At 41.3% G+C, this 18,548-nt stretch overlaps 3 protein-coding genes and 1 non-coding gene across 4 annotated transcripts in view; 2 read left to right on the top strand and 2 right to left on the bottom strand.

Moving 5' to 3' along the window:
* The window catches only part of LOC145437175 (renin receptor-like), a 43,564-nt gene extending 35,113 nt beyond the window's left edge, over positions 1-8,451 (top strand). Inside the window, exon 8 of the mRNA XM_080314367.1 lies at positions 8,294-8,451. Coding sequence (XP_080170493.1) covers positions 8,294-8,392 — 99 coding nt within the window. The 3' untranslated portion in view covers positions 8,393-8,451. The remainder of the gene's footprint in view (positions 1-8,293) is intronic.
* Positions 1,774-8,287, top strand: LOC145437176 (uncharacterized). The gene is made up of 5 exons (XM_080314370.1): positions 1,774-1,988; positions 2,363-3,582; positions 4,119-4,220; positions 4,296-4,549; positions 6,695-8,287. Exons 2-5 carry the CDS (start codon positions 3,504-3,506, stop codon positions 6,863-6,865), a joined length of 606 nt encoding a protein of 201 aa, XP_080170496.1. The 5' UTR covers positions 1,774-1,988; positions 2,363-3,503; the 3' UTR covers positions 6,866-8,287.
* Positions 8,452-14,448: 5,997 nt separating the features above from the next.
* Positions 14,449-18,144, bottom strand: LOC145438008 (T-box transcription factor TBX18-like). The gene is made up of 4 exons (XM_080315370.1): positions 16,863-18,144; positions 16,625-16,733; positions 15,824-16,012; positions 14,449-15,476 (listed from the first exon to the last, which is right to left on the bottom strand). Exons 1-4 carry the CDS (start codon positions 17,177-17,179, stop codon positions 14,775-14,777), a joined length of 1,317 nt encoding a protein of 438 aa, XP_080171496.1. The 5' UTR covers positions 17,180-18,144; the 3' UTR covers positions 14,449-14,774.
* On the bottom strand, positions 16,102-16,191 carry Trnai-uau (transfer RNA isoleucine (anticodon UAU)). Its single transcript is given in 2 exon segments — positions 16,102-16,137; positions 16,154-16,191. It is a non-coding gene; the product is annotated as a tRNA-Ile (tRNA).
* Positions 18,145-18,548: the final 404 nt, after the last annotated feature.

Below are 18,548 nucleotides of genomic sequence, written 5' to 3'. Positions count from 1 at the left end.
AACTAGAATTATCTAGTTGCCCATTCTGTATCACACAGTGGAACATAATTTTTTTGAATTCGATCAAACAATTATTCTTGACTCACCACCACTGCTATCCAATTGGACAGAAACAGATGAATCAGGCCGTAAATCAGTAAGGAGACATTGATCTGCAACACAGAGATATGTGGTTGCGTTAGCATTCTGAACCAATATCAGTTGGTACTCAGCACTGTTATCGGTAAAACAGGAATCAGATCGTTTCTTGGCGATGAAACATTGAGCTGCATAATTAATTATATAGCTCATTTGAAGAATAACGGTATCGCAAAAACTTGGTAATTTTCAAGTAAATGATGTGAATGCAGTGTGTGCTTACTTACAATTACTTAACATGTTGCAATGTCCACTTTGAAGACATCATTATCTCCGACATCTGCATACTCCCGATCTCGTTACTGGCCAAATCTTCTGTCATAACACTGGATCTTGAAGTCACGATCATGAAGTTCACCTTTGTGTATTTCCGAAACCTCTCTTCTTATCTCAGAAGCGTCGTCAACAGTAATCAACCGACAATAATTTGATAGCGTAACTAACAATTTCACAGCTACCTAAACAGACAGATTGATTAGCAAATGTTCATGAATAGCTGGCATCTGGCCTGCACCGTCATGCGATGAGAATTTAAATGCATTCTGTAGGTGTTGCATGTCGTGGCAATGTGATTGCACGATCCAACTTTACAGCTGAAGACTTGACAGGCTGGGCAAGTATGTCCAACACGATAACGCATTTATAATGCATGCATAACAACGCCAATCCATAATCCAAAGCCAACTATCTCCCTCTCGTATACTCGATGGACTCACAAAAACTCGCTTCTCTTACTACAAAATCTGTCGAAGACAACTGGGTTGTCGGCGCCATATTTTTTACCACCCGAACTTTTTAGTAATTCACAAACCAATCAGAAGCAGGCATCAGTCTGACGATATCTTTCACCGTCTATATCATTTTGACGTAACAGTCAAAATCACAGACCTAGTAACTCGCACCGTAACAATGGCAACAACAAACTTCTAACTATTTACGGTAACGGTATCGATAAGTAACCTATACGAAGTAACGTATATACTATATAGTAACGGACGAACTACTAGTACAGCGGACGATCAACGGACGATTGAATAATTGTTGATTCCAACACTTTCAAACTGAACAAATATCTGCTCCCCGCAATGAAGAGAGATTTTCATTCAATGATTATGTTCACGGTTGCACGGTTGGCTTATAACTATTACCTCGCTGTCTCTGTGTACCGAAATGACGGTCACATATTGTGGTGATTATTGTTCCTTCGTGATCTCATCATTTGTGTTGATTACCCTCGTCTTACCCTACCTATATATTGAGTGTTTTCATGTATCGCGTTTAGTTGCTTGAGTCTTCATTTAGTTAATAAAAACCAAACTTGCGTTGAGGTCGTAGTACGTTTTCAGTACACATATCACATATGACTGTCACACAATCACATATAACTGTCCTTCCGGCCTTCATATGTGTGTTTACCCAACCACGTTGCGCACATGCATTAAATTTCGCGACAACAACCCCGTATGCTCACCTCACGCGTATAGGATGATTCATCATCCACGGTCAAATATGGGTGGAAAGAAGGATATCACCTTTCGAAGGGTGTACTATATTTGCCCTCCTTTGACCATAAGTGGAAACAATATTTCCTCCCTGATTCCACCCCAAAATCCACCTTTATTTTTTACAGTGTACGATGGGTGAGAATCACTATGAAATCTACGATATTATCAATGCAACTTCATGCAATTCTAGTGGGTCCTCCACGAAGAGCGTGAAACCAGTATCAGACACAAAATACAGTATTTCAGTCTTGATCAAGGTGGTTGTCGTCTTTGGCGTTGTAATTCTGCTGATGCTTGCTGGTATCATGGCATGGATGCACCTTGCCGAAGTCGAATTTGCAAAAGGTATTTACGTAGATCAATATTCGACGAGCAGATTACCAACCGCGTCTGTATGGACGACCGTACTGTACAATGTAAATGCGAGCACTCGCAATGCCGAAGACTTGATCCTTTCCCCTTGTTTTGTTATATCGTCGTTATTTTAGCCTGATATGGAACCGTTTTGTATTCGATAGCTTGTCCAATATGCTGCAATCCTACATTGGGATCGTGATGTCGTGAGTACCTCGCGCTCTATCAAATTGTTGCCCGTGATGATGTCCGTAATGTCTACCGAAGGACGTTATGGTGTGAAGCAATCATGCGTCGAATTTATCAGCAAATCATAATTTTGGTTGATCTACTTGTCTTAATAATAGTTGCAATTTTGTTTTTAGGTTTTCAGAAAATCGACAACATGATGGCAGCATTCCAACATCGAACTGGCAAGTTATATATGCCTGATATTATAGCGTATATACCAGGGTTGCGAAACTCAACTTTGGTCACGAGATGGATTTGAATTATATTATTTGTGTAACTATTGTATTATCTACGTAACTTACATACAAGAGTTTTCCATTTGGTTTTCATCTCTGTGAATAATCTCTGGTCCATTTTCCAGATAATCTGAACTGAGTGCGCACTAGTAGTAGCATAGTAGTAGTATAAAAATCTCAAATTATTATTATTATATTATCGGACTAGGAAATGAATAAATACTATTTAGCTCTCTAGTTTACTGTACCATGACCAGACATATCGATCTCGCCTTCCGACATATACCACGTTTTTTATTGTCGCCCGTCCTTTTATATTATCTTCTTTTACTCTCATTCAGTGTGAATACCTCCTTTTTACGACTCCCAGGCCAGGTGGGTGTCTGAGTTGAAAGACTACTCCGAGGCATTTCGACACCTTCCTATACGTTCCATTGTATCGCAGTCTTGTGGTGTATTGAAATGATGAAATTGTTAGCAATAAATAGAATTGAATTGGAAATTGACTACGTAACACACACTAATGCAAGCGAGCCTCTTCGCTGAAGCTTGATAGACGGGATGAAACGTGCATGAGTTAACGTATCTAGGAAATAACCAATCTCAATTGCGCATCCGTCTGGATGAATTCTTTTTTAAAATTTAATATTCAGCCAGTGAAACGATGTCCAGCTTGTTCACCAATACATACCCACTTCACTGCCGTGCGTCCAGCATTATACAGGCGGCAGAGCCTAATTTGATATTATGTTCAGCGGCTTTGTGGCTGTTAAAATGGTCGCGTTTGGTAGTGTTGTTGTTGTTTGTTGAATAAAGAATTAGGTGGTTGATTGTCACCTGTCGGTATTTGCACCACGGTTAATAATGGCATGCAAAAATACATTCCAGGAAATAACATTTCGTCACGTTTGGCAGCGATGTTGCAGTTGATACGGTTGCATAAGAAAGTCTCAAATGTTCGGTCACACGGAGTCATGTTCACTGTACATTTGTGCAACCACATTTAAACATTGTCGTTGTTTTATTATGTGGCAAAAACATGAAATCTGGTGACATATTGTTATGCATCTATTTCGCTTCAGCAGGGTCGTCAAGACAAAGTACTAGTACCGGAGCAGGTAAAGTCACATTTTGTTCATCGCTATTGATTAAATTAAATTTCGTGAACCTTTTGTCTTCCTTTTGCCTTCTTTGCCTCCTTTGCCTTCCTTCCTTTTGAACACACATGTCTGCCATCTTAGTTAAAATTGTGAATGCCAGCATGCCCACATAGGCGCTTGAACAAATGGTTACCTTGATTTTATAACCATCAATTTCTGACAATCATCTATATACTATAGTGACAATTGTGTGTCCAAGTTTGAAGTTAACTTATGTTCCCAATTGTTTTTAAACCAGTAGTGCTAAATTGTAACGAGAAATGCCCAAATCCGGTTTTCAAACAATGGCACAACCGGCCACGCATGTTTCAATATCTAATCAATATCCAATCAATCCAATCCAATCAATATCTAATCAATCCTTGTCATAAATTTCAAATGTCAATGTAACATAGCCCAATGTCAAAAAGTATTCACACTTTAGGCAGCTTAGTGCCCGGCTCGTTTATGCTATTGAGAAATCAATTATGTGCGTTATCCGCAACCTTGTTAAGATGTGAACGATAGAAGCATAGATCCAACACCGCCTGATTACAGTATTGAAGCCTTAACTCGAGATACAGTGATTTCGACCACCGATCAAAGGGATTTAATAGGTAATTGATCAATACAGGCCGGCAATCCTAACTATACTGCTTGAAGGATTTGATTCTCTTCTTAATACTGTAAAGCTGCACCGACATGCGAAGCGTCATTGCCCAGAGGAGGATGCGTATGGATTTCGTCAAACCGAACGAGATTGATGACGTACGCGGATGGCGAAAGGAAATGCCGAGAAAATGGATCTTCGGTCGCCGAAATCAGAGATCTGAAGGAATACAATCTTGTCATGCCGCTGCTTCGTAAAAGGATTACTGCTCATAGCCGTTCTCGTCTATTGTACATGTACACTCGCGGCTGGATAGCGGGTGTTTTCAATTTAACTGTAAGTGATATCAGCATTATTGATGTAGCGATCAATTGCATTGTGGGAAAACACTCATCACACCTATCCCAAGTCCCGGAAGTCACATTTCGGAAGTTGATATAGTTTAACACAGTGCTTTTCCAACTGTTTTGGCCGCGACCCAAATCTGAATTTAGTGTCATATCGCGAAGCTTCACAAATCACAAAGAATCCATTTCTAATATAAGTATATGCTACGTTGGTACTGGAATGTATAACATCGAGAACGCACAGACGACAACTGTACACAACGTGACTCCGTGGGACATTTCTGTCGCACGCTATTTCAAATTGGGGTGCATTATTTCCTCAACGCGTCGCACTTGTCCTGCATTTTTACTACTGTCTACTTGGATTGAAAGAACGGAACTGTGCCGTTGCCGACCGTTTCGACGTGACATATCATTATCCAAGGTCCAGCGACGGCCTATTTTGCCAATGTTTTATCGCCGCATATCTTGTTGACACCGCAATTTGCCCAGTCGTGTGATGGCCAAAACTTCATATCTCCATGTGCTCCGGCGTGGAAGGGGCTGGCCTCGAAATACCTGTGTCACATAGTCCCGCACCCGCTGGTTTACCACGGGGGTGTCAAACATAAGGCCCGTCAGACAATCTAATCCGGCCCGCAAAGCAAATTTAAGTAAATCGAAAAAGGCTTGTATTATTCAGCCCATTTCTGACAAAAGCGGAGATTTCAAGTAAGAAATACTTGGATGAAAATAATCCCCCAAGACATAAAATGTCGATCATGATCATAGATCACATTATAAGCATCCGTCAGCATTGTTGTGTTTTCTCTCCAGTCAACAGTAGGTCACATTGACAACACATCCCAGGAAGGCAAAAAGTGTACACCGAGTTTGGAATTTTGGAGGATTTTTTCGTCTCTGAGAAACCGATGTATATGCATAAATGATAGTAACATGAAAAATACGATTCAGATATCGTTGGTCGCACCGCTTTATACCTTATTCCGACCCAAAATGGCCCTGATCTGGCCCCTCATTCTTCACAACAAATACGCAGGTCCAACGTCACACAACGACTAAAACGAAGGGCAGAGCAGAGCCTAGAAACATGCCAGCTTATATCGTTGTTAAAGCTACTGATTTAGTGGCTTATAACCGCATTCCATCGGCTAATCATCGTATTCTTGCCTACTCCGCTGTTTGCGAATAACGCCGCTGTTAGCATCGAGTCACATAAGATCAGTAATATGTTGTATGCTACATTGGACTAATATGCATAGCTTTGATAATAAAGCATTCCAGTGAACAACAAAGGTATGGGTTTTAAGGCAACAATTTGGAATCATTTGACTGGTCCGGCCCGCGAGCGAAAAAACTGATTGGATGCGTCCGCGACCCAATTTGAGTTTGACACCACCCTGCAACGGATTTTATTTATTTTTACCATAATGCGTGATGTAACTACTGGAATTCTTCATTGGTCAAGATTACGTTGAAATAAAGTTTTTCATGTCAAAATATGTCAGTTTTTAAGTCACAAAAGTTTTTTTCTGGTCAAACTACTTCATAAGGTCGTAGACAGTTCCAACCAGAAATGAAGATAATTAATACAATTATAACATCATGTGCGAATACACCTAATTTACATATATGACGGCAAGATTTTGTCAAAGTTTAGATTTTTGAGCTCACAAAATGTCAATATTTTGATTTGTTTAGGTCAAAATCATCGGTTTTTAGGTCACAAAAAATCACTATAGTGATAAGGCTTTATTTGTATGTTGTATGCTATACATTACGTTAAAATGATATGACCTTCTCGTTGGTCACAGAATTCAGGTTTTCGTATTAATTGGGTGGATATCAAATACTTCAGCAATCGAGTGACTCGATTTGAGACTAGATTCGACTTAAAATGTGTTAGCCTAATGACTGGATATGAAACGAAAAAAGGGACTTGTTATCAACACTGATAATCACCTCTACATTGTATCTACGCAACAAACTCCATATTACTGTTGTGGTGGCCAAACACGGAAATATTTTAGTAAATATCGCGGTAACGGCCTGGAATTTTAATAACAGTCCATCTGTATACTTGATGCTTGCGTTCTACGCCCATATATCTCTGTAATACATTCGTTGCATTTAGAGCGGGAGAAGCAAACCTTTTCTGAAGTGGGCTTCCCGCTCCCCGAGGCTGCGTCCTGAAGCAACCCATCTGTATCTCCATGCTGACAAGATGGCTGATCTCGATGGAATGGTCAATAGATCCCCTTCCAACCGCATAGCCAACGCAGTTTGTTATTATGGATCACCGTGAATCCATGGATTCTATTATATAGTTATGCATTCTACTATGATCCCACTTTCTATGCTAGACAAATCCAAACTGTTTCAACAGCATAAAACGGTAATATGCATTAAGGATATGTAAATTGAAATGGCGTTGTGAATAGAACCAAAATATAAAATAACGAATCGGCGAGAATGATCATGACCAATTATAATGATTGGTAGCTCATACATAGAACGCAAATAACGCTGATATCATTGTTGGCAATTAATGACAGCGCTCCTTTGATTGTACGAATGACCGCCGATTGTGAGGAAAAAAACCCTCAATGAAGAATGAATATTTTTTGTTATGATGGTGACAAACCTGTAGGAGGCCATCAGTGGCAAAATCCCGGTCTTACGTGTGTTGCGGATGTAAACTGCAACCGTTATATACGATGCAATGCAAGTGCCCTGTCGAGACCTCGCAAAGAGACGAAAAAAGCGATCACTAAAATTGAGCGATTCAAATTCATAGAGAATAATTGCGATAATCGTATACCATTTAACCTTTTGTGATAGCGTTTCGTTTTTTTGTAATCTATAGGAAGGCTTCCCTCAATTATACTATATGATCTTTCATCACGTAGTCCGTATTCTTACGTCATTTTTTTGCCGGCCATCCGTACATTTTCTTCATTCGTCATGCCTTTTTTTAGCGTGTTCCTTACTCTTGAATAGCCTACTATATCTTTGTGTCAAGATGGGTGTTTGATTGATGAAGTTTTCGTTTAGTCTTATATGCATCTTTTTCTTGTATCGATATATTGCGGTATTGATTCAAATACAGTCAACTCCGCTTAATCAGGACACTCTGATTCCGCTCACCGGTGCCGCAACAGCACTTCATCAGCCCCCGGACCCCCGTCCCCCCTTCCGTCGTACGTTATCACTACGACAGTGATCATGTTATCGGTGGCTCGCAAACTATCGCTTTCTAGAAGCGCGTAGCGTGGAAAAAGAATCAAATTAATGGCTGAATTCGACCAATGAAATTAGAATTGCATATATTACTGTTGAATTCTTAACGGCTAGCCCACATAGATTTACCGTTAGTACTGACGGAATTGGTGATTTTGAAAATTTAGGGCCCGTAATTAATACTTATACATCTGCGGGCGGGCCCGTTGTTATCAATTACTTTGTTGTGTGTTGTTATTTAGTGCAGTGGTTCTCAAACTTTTTGACCTCGCCGACCGGTAGATCTTCAAAACAAATGTTGCAGGCCAGTGAACCTTCAAGAACCAAAATTCACCCTAAATTAAATCACGTCAAATGCATGCAACCTAAATGAAATATTGGAAACACCTCTGAGTCTATCCAATGATTCCCGACCGGAAATTTGCGGTCAAGCTACGAGTAGTACGGTGCAATCGTCAAAAAGATAATTTCGACCTGAAGCGCATCGTTTTAGACACGATGCAAGCGAAAAGTTTCCTCCGACACCAGTAGCGCAGGTAACAGTTCTTCGACAAACGTCACATACCAGCTGTCGACCAGTGCACCCATTTAATGTCCCCACCGTCAACCTCGTCACACCCACCCACGAGAAATACCCGGTGATATTCAGCTTGTGCTGTGGCTCATGGTAGATTTTTTGACGCCGCGCTGGCGGCGTCCTACTCTATGTTTTTCATGGACCCAGGCAACGACAATATCATCAACCGGGCGAACGTGGGTAGAATGAAGAGCGACTGCTGCGACCGGACACTGTGCTCACTGCTGATGTACTTGTCAGCAATATGGACATCCATTCGTTGTCGTTAGGGTTGGGCACTATGATTCGAGTACTCGAATCTAAATCGAGTATTAACTATAATGATTCGAGTCGATTAGTGAGAGACGGATTTCGTGAGTACTGAAATTATACGCCCTTTTCCACTAATAATTTCATGATCAACCAGAATTATAGTTTCCATGCTTTTCCCCAACGTCAAAGCCGGCGAAACCTCAATTGGTGTTATCATCGCGTCCAAAACATGCACTGCGAAGGCCCTCACGTTAGTGGAAATACCATCTCTGTGAAGTTGTTATCAAACCGCAGCATTGTCACCAAGTCACTCTCCATGCCGTGTGGACCAGTGGTTCTCAACCTTCGGTCCGCGACGACTTTTGCGCCGGTCCGCCAGGTATATTCTATTGAAACTTTATATCTTAATTTCAAGACACAATACTTTGAATGGTGGCCCATTGATAAAAGAAGTAAAACATCGTATTTTATTCTGATTCAGAACTTCGTTAGGCAACATTAGGCCTGGCAATATATTCGATTTGACTTGAAGGTCGAGCCGTCTCCGTGACGACATGCGAGTGAAAGTCGCTGTAGCCAGGCGCGGCGCACTGTGTTCGTAGTACGTCTAGTGGTGGCGTGAAAGGAGCAAGATAGAACAACAAGGTGCGATATTGTCGAATAGAAAAGTATTATTCGAGTTGGCGGGGTCGGTTATTTCACGGCCTTCGGCGCGAAAGACTGTAATCCAGGGCTCTTCAACCGGATGCTTCGTACACCCCTACCAAAATTATAAAAGGGTGTACCACTCAGATGGGGTGTACTGGGGTGTACCAGACTCGCATTGATATGGACCAATGACTAGATATCACCACAAATAGGCAAGTTCATGCCTCAGAACATGTTGGCCGGTTGTGCAATATAGTACAATGTTCATATCAGCTTGTAAATTACATTCCTTTTGTGATATCATAAGCAAATGCTTATCCTCATCATTGGTTCATCATTCATTGGTAATGGGTCGAGTTTGAGAAACACCGTGTTAGGTGGTAGTCCGGTAACCTGGAGCCCTGATTAATATTTTGCATTCCCAATACGTTGCAGCCTTGTTCATCCATATTTTAACAGGCCCGCAGCGGTACGGTCGCATGCAGCCGTTAAACAACAATTATGCGACCATCTACACATAATTAAATTAGCGTGTGCTGACGGCCGTCAATATGCAATTTGAATTAACGAATTGGTCCCCGAATCTTTGAGAGATTTTAATTAAACCTGAAAATCATATTCACGCTCGGTGCGATTCAGGGTGATTTTTCGTTTTTCATATAATAGTGTAATCTGCGCCACGCCGCACATAGGCGAACCGCAGAGGAAAATGATGCACCCTATAAAGAAATAAAGTCAGAATAGTTGCGTTTCGCGAGTGAAGGTTTTTCTGCTACGTTTGGGCGATACCATTATCTATTTAGACTACCGGTATGCCTACAATCCTGATGGCTGGTCAAAAATAACATGCAACAAAGTGATTAATAAAGACCGGAAGATGCATCATCATTCATTCTGTACACCCCCTACATCAGCTATAATAGTTAATATGATCACATGGGAAAAGAACGGATAAATATTTGACAGTATTATATGAAAAAAAAAACAATAATATCGACAAAATTATTTTGCCATGTAGGAAAGGAATCCAGATAACATTTCCTAGCATTTAAACTCCCGATTTTCGTGCATAATAGTAAGCCTCCGGCACAGTTACAAAACATTATACGCAAGGGCTATCCGCGGTGCCAAGTTTCCAGTAGCTAATTTATCGGGAGTATATATGACGTCAAGATGCCATGGCGGTTGTATCCTATAGCTAATCGAAAAAGGCCGTGAATGGCGAAAACACCCCTGGATTAGGCCTACTGCGGAATCAGGGTGTTATGTTGTCAGGGGTGTACGAGTTTCGAATAAAAGCTAAAAGGGTGTACCATGACGGAAAAAGGTTGAAGAGCACTGTGTAATCGACTCTCAACTGTAGCACCATTGTCTGGGCAAGGCATTCTTACCTCTACTCAGCAGACTCACCGCAAGCGGCCCTCGCAGTCATATCTTGCGGCCCGCGACCTGATTTGAGATTTCGGGAGAACGCTTAGTAAAGCATTTGGAATGCTGGAATTGATTTAAATTTAAAAATATTGATGCTGCTGTTGTTAAAAATAGGCTATTCTCCTGTTCCCAACATCCCCACTTGCTGATGCGGCTTCGGCGATGGTAATAGCCTTCCATGGAGGAAGAATTAGCTTATATGATTGGGCAAATGGGCATACTGCCTTGACATGCAATGGTCCATACACTATCATGGCCGACACGCTTAGAAAACGACAAGGGAATGCCACACAAGATCAAACTTAGGAGATAGTTTTCCAGCAAGTAGGCTATAGCCGTGTCGCTATCGCCAATATCGATTATTTAGCCGCTGTAAAGTGTTGTCGGCAACCGTTCGCAGCTCATAGTTCAAAATATAATGAAAGTGATGAACATGATATTTTTGTTGTATTTGTATTTCTTCAATTAAGTATTTCTTTTGTGGTAATTATGCCCATCGCCCACGTTAGAGAGCATAATAGCCTTATATGACGTAAAATTTTTACAGCGTGACTGTTAAACTGTCTGACCAATTTCATCTCGATATTGAATTCATGCGGCCCTCGGCCTCTACGAAATTTGAAAAGTGGCTCGCGACCTGTTCCGACTTGGCAGCCTCTGCTCTAGCATCATACTTGCAAAAAAACGGTTGCATACTTCGAGTCAATTAGAATTTTTGAAGGTCCATCGGTCGGCCAAATATTTTTAGAAAATATTACTGGTCCGCGAAGTGACAAAGGTTAAAGACCACTGGTGTAGACCTAGGTTTATTCTCATCGTTTTTGAAATCATAATGAGAGATACTCGTCTCGAAGGCTAATACTCGATTCGGCATTGAATTACAGTCATCTCCCGGTTAAGTACGCAACTTGATCCTGAGTAGTTTGTGCGAACTTTTGTGGTACTGCGTACTTAGCAGATATGCAGCCACCTAGTGAAGATATACGTGCAGCTAAGCACAAATTTTGCATTTATACGTCATTGACGATACGTTGCCCATGTTCATTTTTTGTTGTGTCGTTTTATATGCCATTATTTTCTGTAAAGTGTACAGTATACAGCTCAGGTAAAGTGTTTGGCACAATTTTTGCTTTCGCATGATGTCAGGTAAAGCTAAGATTGGAAGTCATCGCCAAGTTGTGTGTGCCGTCCGCTCCGAGTAAAAGAAGGTTGTTTGTGCAAATGCCACAGGAGCACACAAAGCTCCGTGCACATTGATTGGGAAACCTAAATCTCCGGCCTGTATAAAGAATCGGAGATGGCCTGTCAAATATCTTAGTCGGCGTAAAGCATGGATGGACGTTGACACATGTTGGAAATGGTTCATCGAAGTGTTTTATCCTGAAGTAAAAAAGAGAACAGGACGCCTGGTTTTCTTGTTGGATAACGCTACGGGACATTTTCCAGCCTTTGAACGGAATAACGTCAAAGTGGAATTCTTTCCACCAAACTGTACTAGTTGGAAACAGCCGTGTGTCATGGGAATCATCGCCGCAATGAAGGAGAGGTACAAATATTTATATCTCAATGAGTTTCTGGACTTTTACGAGCTTGACGAGAACTTGAAGCCCCGCAAGAAAAATCCAGCTAACAGATTACCCGGAGGGGCAGCAGGTGTTGCTTATGGGAACGTTGCTCACTTGCTGGATGCTGCTCACTATGTATAGCAAGCATGGGATTTAATATCGGGTGCGTCGGTAACAAACTCCGGCTCATTTACTAACTCCGTTGGATGGGGGCGTTGATGAGGAAGCCATCTTATGTCTGACATGTCTGAAATTTTGCGATGATTCAAGTGTGTGGATATTTCGATTGACAAAGACGAGCTATAGAAAGATTTATGCATGTTGATGACGAGAATAATGAAGAGTATTCACAGGCCATATTGGGTGACGTGAATAAGGTGTTGAAAACGATGCAGACTGAAAATTATGACACTGGTGATGAGGCTGGCTCGGGCAACGATTGTATATACCTATCGAAAACACCATCGTTTTTCACGGCTTTGAACAACTTTACAACAAAGTGCCTGTAGTTGAGGATCACTTGCTGTGTCCTGCCTTACAGGATCAAGCAGGGCATGCTTCCGATAATCCCAAAAGCAGTTTTGAATGCTTTCAGCGAAAACTGAGACAGGCGACGTTTGAAGCCGTAAGCAGAAAAGAGTGCAAAATATGCATCAGATCACTTTACACGACATGTTCAAGCATTGAACAATTGTTTAATTGGCATTCAAGTTTTCCAGTTAATCCAGGTAATGTAGTTAGTGTTTGAAAAAAAATGCTGAAAAAGTTGAACCCAGCATTTTTGAATAATTTTTGCCTACTTATTTATGATGCGAACTTAAACGGGTGCGTACTTAACCGGTAGTTAAATGTACTCAGATACTCCATTCCGCACGGTCCTGGTTGACGTGCAAGGTTTTTTCTAGTTGTGGACGTGAGATATTTAAACGCTACTAGAGTCGTTTTTTCGTGTGATTTTCTTTGTTAAGCGCGGCTGTCCGCCTGTGCCGGTAGGTTATGGTGTCGCATTCATTAATGAAATTGTTGTTTTTCGTCAGATTCTATCATTATGCAATATAGATTTATGCTGTTCGACGGTCGGATAACAAACGGGTGAAGTTATTGCGATCTGCGCTGGGTGGGCTTGAATTCAGACTAGCGGGAGGTTCGGTGCTGTAGGGACTACGCATTGTGTGTCTCTGTATCCATACGTGGCTAGATTTGTTTTCGTTAGTGCTTGAGTACAAAAATAGCAGTGATGTGGTAACATTCTAATTCAGTGTTTCTCAAATTTTTTAGACCCCCCCCTTTATAATAGTGAAAACTTTCGCGACCCCCTTATCGTCACTGAATGCAACCAAAATACTGGCAATCTCAAAGGATAGTTTGATGGCATGGAAGGTTATGACTGTTTTCAGTTGACATGGCCGCGGCTTCGCACCCCTTCAGATGCTTTCACGCCCCCCAGTTTGAGAACCCCTGTGGTAATTGATGACGATCGGAAGTAATGATGTCCAAGGCGCGCCAAAACTATTTCAAGTAGAAGCAAAAACTGAAGATATGGTATGAAGAGATGATTTGGCCTAAGCGTCACAGGCCTATGTTACAATATCATGTCCACATGTCCAGTCATCATCGGAACGGTCATACCGATATGACACAAACGACTATATCAATATGACTAGACCTACAGCGCTAGCAAGTGATGATAGCATCATAATGCCGTACAATGGTAATTCCAAGGCAAGGTAACCAACCATGGGACATCTTCAACATCTAAACATGCGTGAACAATTACAATTACTTATCCGGAGCGACCGGATTAGAATCAGAAAATACATTAGTGTCATTATTCAAAACAATGGTAAACATGACGCAATTTTAAATCTCAGATTAGCCACCAGACAATGCTTTCTATTAGGAAACCTAAATGTATTTGGAATATTACAAAGCTGGTGTTTGTCGCTGCATCCCGAGCCGTGTGTAGCTTGGTGAAATAGTCTATTTGTTTTGCTATTTAGCTTCCCTAGCACGTCCGAAATTCGCGGTTTCAACCGTCAGTTGACGCTTGTTTCATAATATTGACTTAATTAACACTCCCTAATCCTGGCGAATCGCTCATCGCACCTAAAAAGACTGGATTACCTCTGTCTTCAATAAAAATAAAATAATATCAAATAACCAGTCATTCCCACCCTTTATTATTTGACGACACAATACGCGATGCCACTCATTATGGAAGGGCCTATGCTCTTGGTGATGATGACTCGCAGCCCCATATTCAATTTCACAATTCGTGACTGCGTATTTGATTAAATTAACAATTAAATTGGCAATTCTTCATAATTATATCGTCAAAATCATCAATTTCCGGTGCAGTATCGTAACTGCCGTCTTCTCTCCAGCATCGCAGATAAAGGTTGGGTGGGGGGCGTCCGCGTCTCGACCAACTGAGAGGCACTGTCGCCCGTAAAAAAAACAGTCATCGCACCCTCAAGTAATTGCGATGGTCAGAAATACAGTCAGCTTGGCGCATCGAATCTTCCACATACAGGTGGCCAATTTCCAATGAAAGGTGGATTGACCATGGCTTGACCGTCGACCGGGGCATTGGTGTTGTGCCATTGGGCATTCTCGTATACGTTGTTTACGAATAAGTCATTATGAGGAGGATATTCTTCCCGATACTCACAATTATAGTACCCCCGTGTATTTGACTGCATCAATGAATGGCTATGAATGGCGGCACCATCACAGTAGTACTGCGGCGGGAAAATATCATCAGCAGATGTTGTAGGCCCGTCTCCAGATATATCATTTGGAAAATACATTCCATTCAACTGATGCAATTGTAGACGGTTGCAATTTTCCACATAATGGCCGGTGTGTGAAATGGAGTTCGCGACCGAGGTCGTCATCTGCGGAAAATTTTGTTCCCCTTGTGACGTAATTGTCTTGCGTTCAGTGCGTAATCTTTTGGAGTTTGGCAAGTCGCATTCTGTGGGTTTTCTGCTTTGCTTCTTCCTTCTTCTAGCACCACCGGGTAGGAAGCGCCTTGCAAAAGGGTTGTTGGCGATTTTCAGTTGGGAGAGCCGGGCGTTTTGGTACGCGGTCACGGTAATGAAGTTTGTTTCCGCAAACCTGAAGGAGGATATATCGTCCGGGATGTCGCACCTTGCGATGTACACGCGGAGTTGGTAGCGGTGCAAGGAATGCAGAAGAAACTGAAATGGAACGTGAAATGTCACGAATAAAACTCAAAGTTGAAAGTATAGAACATGAATGTCACACTCGCGGGGCATAATTTGCGCAGCCAAACGCAGCCTTTCACAAAACTATTCAGTGCTTTCTTTTTAGATGTCATTGTATTTCGAAATTATTGCTACGAAAAGTGTCGTGGGTAGATGTAGTATTGTAAACAAAAATTACGGATGGAAAATTATAGTTGGAAACAAATATCCGAAAGTGGTTTTGACGTAGCGAGCTTCATATATACATATTACACACTAGTATCAAGCTTTCGAATAATATGTGACAGTGAAGCACACAAAATGAAATCGATATTACTTACCTTGCCGTTTTGCAGCTTCATCGGTGAATTGGTTAGTTTCACCTTGTGGAACGATACGATCTTATTCATAATATCCTCGCCTGCTGACGAAGACAAAGGATGCACGAAAACATATCGGTTGTAAGGTAATTCGGCCTTTCCCGCGATGACCCATCGACCATCCTGTAAAACGATAGCGTCATTCATTCCCTAAGGATAATGTCATTCCGATAATATAATAATTGTCAGTTGAAATTTCTATTCCGGTTCTGATAGCATGCATACGCAATTCAAAAAGATGCTCCAGGCGAGGCTCGAACTCGCAACCTCCGCATTGCTCCGTAACTGCCATATAAGTACGGCGCGCTAACCGATTGCGCTACTGGAGCACCGCATCGGTTGCGGGTTGGAAACAGGAGTCGTTGCTGTATAATTGCGGAAACAATCTGAATTGTGATCGCTGTATACTTATTTACAACGTCAGTGCTCACTGCACAGTGCACACTGCACATACACAAAGTCAAAGTAAACCACGTGTTAGTTATAGAAGTCCCCAATAAATGAAATAAGCAACAGCATCAGTCGATTGATGGAGAATCACAACTACGGTCCGCAGAATAGAATATACAGAGGTAGTTAAAAAAAATATTTCTTGCACCATTAGGAACATTAGGTCATTATAGTCATAGAGTAAATTTATATTATATCGGTACGCATGTCATATACTGACAGATTGCTGTGCATCATTAAATTTCACATCTATCCCGTCTTGAGGCAATAAAATTTGACATCGTCAATGGAATGAAGCATCAAAGTTCTTACCTGGAACTTATAGCGATTCTCATCTACTCTTTCGACACCCATCATAATTTTGTAACGTGCGCAAGGTACCAATCCGGAAAACGTGACCCGTAACGATGGGAATACTCGCCTTAAATAGAAATATAGATAAAACGCATATTGCGGGCTTTATAAACTCTAGCAACAGAAAAATATAGTAGGCCTATATTTTGGTATTAGTTTTACAAGATTAGTTTATCTCCTTCACAATATGACTTACCTGCCAGCTTTAGTCAGAACCATTTCGGTGCCGATCGAATTAAATTGATTCCACAACGCTTGATCGCATAACGTTATTTGAACTAGTTGCTCCCTGCGATGTGCCGGCACTGTGTGCGAGTAGGCTACCCCTGGAACTGCCCTTGGCAGTCCGCCCCCGTCGCACGGATCTTGAACCAAGACACTACCGTGGTCGTATACGCAGCTAGGAACTTGACTAGAACTCTGTTGAAACATCTCTGCCTTGTGCCAGCAACAGTTTGCGAATGGGATGCCTTGCTTAGTGCGGCCTCTTATATATTTGTTCCGCCGGGACATTGTGCTTTAAGGTTATCTTTTATGTGTATTGCAGTTCGTTTTTAGTTGCAACATATGAACAACTGCTCCGCAGCCGTGCTCGTTCAGTAACTTTACGGGATGTGTTTTACGCGCATGCCTGTCATCTTCACAGCGTGAATCGTGTATATTTGAATTCAGTTCTGACGGCCGCACGCGGATGCCCACCGCGTGATTGTCTCGTTCTTATCACTTATCAGCATTTTAGTCACGCGTATTATCGTATCAATCGCGAGATGCCGATATTAAGACTCTGGCGGTGGACAGCTTCTATAGTGCATTGTAATATACATCATTAAATATGTAAATTAGATAAGAATGCGATTGTCAGTATTGGCCCATTAGTATCAGTATCAAAGTCATTGGTCGCGATCATCAGATGGGAAGCCCCAGGTTTAAATATATCAGCTAGTGTGACCCGGATCAGTCGTACTGGACTATTGAGGACAGGCCATTTCTGTGCCAAAACATTATGGAGACCGAAAGTTCCCGGATGCGGTGGTCGTTTAGGGAGGTTTTATAGTGTCCTGGTGGAAAATACTTCCTGCACCACATACAGTGGTACGCTCTCCTAGTATTATGCAACTCTATTTAGCTGTTAGATTTTAACACATTATGCAAATTCTATGTGCTCAGAATGTTTGAAGTGTCACTGGTAGCCTATCATCCCCCTCTCACGAAGTGGTTGATTCATTTCAGACACTATCGATGATGAGGAAAATTCTTACGGAATTCGTAGCATCAAAATGTCACATGCACAAGTATTCACACATCACAATCCACGTAGTACTGAAACTATATAGTTACTGAGGATATTCTAATTCTAATAAACAATGCTCACAGTTACTGTTCGAAATGCTAAGCGTTTAATGACATATATATTTCAGGTCTTCACTTGTGTCAAGTTAAAGTAATTTCGCAAATTTTCAAGTCAAGTCCCGCAAATTTTTTAAGTGACCCGACTTAAGCTAAAATATCTCAAATTTTCCGATTTCGAGTCAGTTTCAAGTCACTGAACAATTTCATTTTTATGTCATTCAATTTATTGTGGATATGCAACTTGAGAATAATGTCACACTGTCTAAAATTCCAGTCTTTTTTATCTAATTAATTTTAAGAGTTTCTTGGAGGTACAGAACTTCCATATACAATTCAATGGTATATTCATATGGAAATGAACCCGAATATTTTCGGCTGACACTCGCCAGGGGTAATCGTCAGCAACTAGTGGAGTGTTGGAAAGAACATTGTCAACAATTTAACAACATCAATAATTGTTCGAATTGTTCAATTATCTCTTGCTGCGTATTAAAATACCTATAAGTCAATAGGCTACTAGCATAGTCAGAGT

Source organism: Botryllus schlosseri, chromosome 4 (assembly GCF_051294905.1).
Source record: "Botryllus schlosseri isolate E-star chromosome 4, Bs_hap1, whole genome shotgun sequence".
In the NCBI taxonomy this organism is placed as follows: Eukaryota; Metazoa; Chordata; class Ascidiacea; order Stolidobranchia; family Styelidae; genus Botryllus; species Botryllus schlosseri.
Note: the sequence above shows the minus strand (reverse complement) of the source record. Positions and strands in the feature narration are given on the sequence as shown.